The following is a 6,000-nucleotide window of genomic DNA, read 5'->3' as shown; positions in this document are numbered from 1 at the left end:
CATCTATCCACTCATCTATCCACCCATCCATCTACCCATCCATCCACCCATCCATCCACCCACCCATCCATCCAGCCATCCATCTACCCATCCATCTACCCATCCATCTACCCTTCTATCCACCCATCCATCCACCCATCTATCCACCCATCCATCCACCCATCCATCTACTCATCCATCTACCCATCCATCCACCCATCCATCCACCCATCCATCCACCCATCCATCTACCCTTCTATCCACCCATCTAACCATCCATCCACCCACCTGTTTATCCAACCATCCATCCACCCATCTATCCACCCATCTATCCACCCATCCATCCACCCATCCATCTACTCATCCATCTACCCTTCTATCCACCCATCTATCCACCCATCCATCCAACCATTTATCTAACCATCCATCCAATCATCTGTCCACCCATCTATCCACCTATCCATCCACCCATCTATTCACACATCTATCCACACATCAGACATCTCATTTTTTTATGCATCTCAAAGCACCATCACACACATTGTGTACTTTTACTTTGTTAAGGTCAATACTATACACATTCTGATGTGTAATCACATCTCACTTTTGCCTGCAGTTTGATTCTAAAATTGAAAATCAATAAATAATATTTACATTTTTGTAACAACTATCTGGTAAGGCTTAGTAATGCCTTCCTATCTGAGAATGAGAGAGCAGAATTTGGCTCGGCCCCTGAGTATGTAGGCAGTGCAGGCCAAGGTACTGGCCCCACTGTGGGTGATCACTCGCTCAGGCATGGAGCTAGCAGGTCCCCAGGGCAATCGCCAAACACAAAACTCTGCGGTCTTTTCTCCAGGGCTACCTTAGAGAATGTCTCAGGCTTTTGGTCTGGGGCCTGGACTGCTGGTACAGAGTGGTCTGCCCATTGTAATTAAGCAGGTGGTTGGGGGGTGCCTGTTGATATAAAACTTTTTCCATTTTTCCTCTTGTTTTAAGCACCATATTTCTGTCTACACCTCCCTGTACTGACATTTCTGGCCACCAAGCATCTTCAGGACAGATTGGCTTGCTCCTCGGCTTGTTCTCTGGGATTTGGTTTGTTTCACCTTACTTTCATCAATGACTGCTATTCTGTCCACTCGATGTATCTCACAAAAATTTGAGATTTCTCATATTTTAAATTTTTTCCTTTCATTTTAGTAGACTCTTTTAAGGGATAAGTGTATAAGTGTTAAAAGGGATCAAGCCATCATCATTAACATGGCATTTCTTATTCTTTTTATAACTTTCTTTTTTTATTTGACTTGTTTCTTGGTCTAGTTTTCTTTCTACATGCTATTTATACCATATATTTATGATATTAACTATATATGGCATATATAGCTATGTACTCCAAGATTTCTTATGCTATAAAGTGAAGAGCAGGCTTTATCACTAGCCAGTTTCTTCATACCGTATGAAATCATTCATACTTTCCCCAGTTGCTTATGAAAATTCCTATATCACGTATTAGCATTGATTTCAGGACTACCTATTCTCTTCCAAAAACTCACCTACAAATCATTGCCCAGCATTGCATCATTTTGAGATCACCCCTTCTAAATATGCTGTAATTCTTCTTCTTTTTTTTTTTTTTTTCCAGAAAGGGTCTTGCTCTGTCGTCCAGGCTGCAGTGCAGTGGTGCACAATCATGGCTCACTGCAGCCTCCATCTCCCAAGCTCAAGCAACCCTTGCATGTCAGCCTTTCGGGTAGCTGGGACTACAGGCACATGCCACCACGCCAGGCTTTTTTTTTTTTTTTTTTTTTTAAGACAGGGTCTTGCTCTGTTGCTCAGGTTGGAGTGCAGCGGTGTGATCATGGCTCACTGCAACCTCGAACTCCTGGGCTCAAGCGATCCTCCTAACTCAGCCTCCCAAGTAGCTAGGACTACAGGGGCATATCACAATGCCTGGCTAACTTCTTAACTTTTTCTAGAGACAGTATCTCGCTATGTTACCCACATTGGTCTCAAACTCCTGAGCTAAAGCAATCCTCCTGCCTCACCCTCACAAAGGGTTAGGTTACAGGCATGAGCCACTGTGCCCGGCCACATTATAATCCTTGATAAGGCAAGTTCTGTCACATTACTCTTGTTTTCTAAAATTATTATTACTGTCCTTAGCTTTTGTCCTTCCACGTATACTGTCAAATCCATTTTTCAAGCTCCAAAAAAGAAATTCCATTAGAGTTATGATTAGAGTTATATTACACTTAAGTATAATTTTTGGAAGAAATCACATTTTTACTGCCTTCTCACCCAGAAAACATACATTATACCTTTTTCAAATATTCAAAACTTCTTTATTATTCTTTGGGAAGACTGTTTAATACTCTTCATGTAAGAGAACTATTTTCACTAGGGGTTTTCCTAGATATTTTAGATTTTTGGTTATTTTATTAATGTCATCATTTCTTCCATTATTTTCCTACAGGTTATTTCCTTTTTTTTTTTTTTTTGATGGAGTCTCACTCTGTCTCCAGGCTGAGTGCAGCAGCACGATCTCAGCTCATTGCAACGTCCACCTCCCGGTTTCAAGCGATTCTCCTGCCTCAGCTTCCTGAGTAGCTGGGGTTACAGGTGTCCATCACTGTGCCCAGCTAATTTTTTGTATTTTTAGTAGAGACGGGGTTTCACCATGTTGATCAGGCTGATCTTGAACTTCTACAGGTTATTTCTAAGAAATCAGTAAGCTATTAAATTTTTCTGCAAACTTGTACCTATTCTTTTTATTGAAATTTCAATAATTCAAAGAGCTTTCATCTGATTCTCTTAGATTTCTGAGTCCTACAATTATATCATTCGAAATTACTTTAGTTAGGTGAGAGGTTTACCCTGACTGCTATGAGACATGAAGCTGCCAAGCCTGCTTCCAGGGTCTGGATGTGGAAGGGGCTCTAGGGAGGAATCCTGCTACCCCTCTCACTGGTGGTCCTCTTCTTATTCAAACAATATTCCACACACAGCCAAGCACAGTGGAAGACCTATTCTAGTGGAAGGAGCAGAGTAGGGCATGCGTGAGATGTCTTACATTCTGTTTATCTTGTGCTTATACAGATACGAAGTTGGTCTCTTTCTTTGCAGCAGTCAAACCTCTTTGTTTGTTTGCCATGCATTTATTGCAAGGACAGGAAGATAAGATTGAACTCTGCTGATAGTAAGCACTTACCACTGAAGAACTAGGAGTCCTGGGGAAATATTCTCGCTAGTGGTTGTGTTAACAGCCACCTGGTATTCAAGGCTAATGGGTCTCTGGACAGAGAGAAGGTGGCTCTCACTAAAGCAGCCTCGTGTGAAGAATGTGGGGAGGGCCCAAACCGCTGAGGATGGACAAAAATGGTCTCAGGTAGAATTAATGGGGCAACCCAAAAGCTCCAGATTCTGGGAGGATGTGCTGCCAGGGAGCCATCAGCTACCTTGGAGTCATTTCAGGGAAAGGTGGAGCTAGGACTCTTCAATTCCATTTCCATCTCACCCCAGATTGGAGGCTGTTTGGAGTACATTTGCATGGATGGTTTTTCTTAGTCATGGGTGGTTTATAGGTTCACTTAAGGAAACCTAAAGAAGGGTGAAGCAACCAGGGAGGGTCCTTTCAACATCTGCTGATCCCTCCAGGCCAGCAGTGACATGATCACTGAGCGAGAGACCATGGGCCCTGGACATATGTCCTGCAACACCACCAACCAGCATGAGGCATTCGTGCAGAAATCCTCTGAACCCTATGCCTCTTCCTCGTGTCATATGCCACAAACTCCAAAATCCTGTAAAAAGTCACCAGAACTTCTGTGAGTTGGGATCAGGTTCTCAGAGTATGAGAGGCATCTAATCCGGGTCCTGAGACAGCTGCCCAGGCTCCAGTACTGCTCACTCCTTACCTGTGTCTCAGTGTGTCTGCTGGGATTTCTGGGCTACTCACTTTAAAGGTGTGGACGAGTCACAAAGGGCAGTTGGGAGCTCCACCAAATGGTCCCCACTGACGACTAACAGAGTGAGCTTCTTCAGGTTCAGCATGGAGTAGGGAAGGTAGGTCAACTTGTTTTTATACAAGAGAAAGCTCTGCAGCTCCTCTAGCCTAAGAAGAGGTAAAAACAATTATAACACTGAACTTAGCATCATAGCTAAGAAAACCAACGTGAATTACAAATAAATTCTAATAGGAAGTCCCTACTTTATTTTATCCATGTGACCTTTATGAGAACCAACTTATTCTAAGTTTTGTTTTTGTTGTGTTTTTTTTGTTTGTTTGTTTGTTTGTTTGTTTTGAGACAGGGGCTTACTATGTTGCCCAGGTTGGAGTGCAGTGGCATAATCTCGGCTCACTGCAGCCTCAACCTCCTGGGCTCAAAAGATCCTCCCACCTCAGCCTCCTTAGTAACTAGGACTACAAGCACATGCCACCATGCCCAGCTAATTATTTTTTGTATTTTTTGTAGAGACAGAGGGTCTTGCCATAGTGCCCAGGCTGGTCTTGAACTCTTGGGCTCAAGCAATCTGCCTGCCTCAGCCTCCCAAAGTGTTGAGATTATAGGCATGAGCCACTATGCTCTGCCTAAGTTTTAAATAACTAAAGTCATGCCAGGTGACATGATTTTTTGTAAGTTTTTACTGACTTAATCACCAGTTGAAGACACAGCTATAGCAGTAGGATAAGCATGCTGCACAATACACACTAGGCCATGATGGAGCCTCAAGTATCTGTATGTCCCTTCTGAGAGACGACTGCTTTTATAAGGGTTAACAGGGCATGGGAAGGCAATCATACTGGAGTGAAAATGAGAATAAACAGATTTTAGCAATGTACTTCCTTTTGCACACTTTTTTTTTTTTTTTTTTTTTAATGAGAGAGACAAGGTCTCACTATGTTGCCTAGGCTTGTCTTGAACTCCTGGCTTTAAGCAATCCTCCGTCCTTGGTCTCCCAAAGTGCAAGGATTCCAGGCAAGAGCCACTGTGCCCAACCTCCTCTTATATATCTTTAAAGCCCAGTTATTATCCTTCTGTCATCACATTTTCCAACTTTAAAACAGGAAGGCAACTGCAGAGTGAAAAGTAAATGAACAAAATATGTTTCAAACATGTCTTATTCTGTATTCCATTTTATTCTAACTCAGTGGCCTCCCCCTGGGAATTTTTCTTTCATTTATTTCCAAAACTTTGGCTTATCACACAAATATTTCATAAAGTTCCCATGTTGCAAACTAAAAGATCCCCTCTTAGTCTCAAAAGCCTGGAAAGCATCAATACATATCACATGTACCAGGAATAAAGAAAAGTCATACAAGATGGCATTCAGGCCTAAGCCACTGCTGGCCTCTGTGTCACCACAGCTTGCTTGTGTTTCTTTATAAAAAAGATTGTAGGCCAGGCATGGTGGCTCATGCCTGTAATCCCAGCACTTTGGGAGGCTGAGGCAGGAGGATCACTCGAGTCCAGGAATTCAAGACCAGCCTGGGTAATAGAGCAAGACCTTGTCTCCACAAATAATTATTTTAAAAAATTAGCCAAGCTTGATGGTACACATCTGTGGCCCCAGCTACTTGGGAGTCTGAGGTGAGGGAATTGCATGAGCCCAAGCAGTCGAGGCTGCAGTGAGCCATGACTGCACTACTGCACTCCCGCCTGGGCAACTAGTAGGACTCTGTCTCAAAAAAAAATTGTAGATTCCAGGATGCCAGAGATTGTGTTTCATTTACCACTTTAAACCCATCCCATTCTCTAGGCTTGCCATACAGGAGTCAAATAATATTATAAGTGAATGACTGAATTTTACATGATAACTCTTATTTTAAAAAATGTGAAATAGTTGCAAGAATATAATTTGGGCCAGGCACGGTGGCTCATGCCTGCAATCCCAGAACTTTGAGAAGCCAAGGCAGAAGGATTGCTTACACCCAGGAGTTTGAGACCAGCCTGAGAAACAAAGCAAGACCCTGTCTCAACAAAAAATAAAAATTTTTAAATATGTATATTTTTTAATTTGAAA

At 42.5% G+C, this 6,000-nt stretch overlaps 1 protein-coding gene across 6 annotated transcripts in view; it reads right to left on the bottom strand.

Annotated features, from left to right (window-relative positions):
* The window catches only part of LRRC2 (leucine rich repeat containing 2), a 53,583-nt gene that overhangs the window by 6,110 nt on the left and 41,473 nt on the right, over nt 1-6,000 (bottom strand). For all 6 annotated transcript variants that reach the window (XM_023231777.1, XM_023231780.1, XM_023231778.1 and 3 more), the window contains one exon: nt 3,935-4,090. In XM_023231777.1, the coding sequence (XP_023087545.1) occupies nt 3,935-4,090 (156 nt within the window). The remainder of the gene's footprint in view (nt 1-3,934; nt 4,091-6,000) is intronic.

Source organism: Piliocolobus tephrosceles, chromosome 2 (assembly GCF_002776525.5).
Source record: "Piliocolobus tephrosceles isolate RC106 chromosome 2, ASM277652v3, whole genome shotgun sequence".
NCBI lineage: Eukaryota > Metazoa > Chordata > Mammalia > Primates > Cercopithecidae > Piliocolobus > Piliocolobus tephrosceles.
Note: the sequence above shows the minus strand (reverse complement) of the source record. Positions and strands in the feature narration are given on the sequence as shown.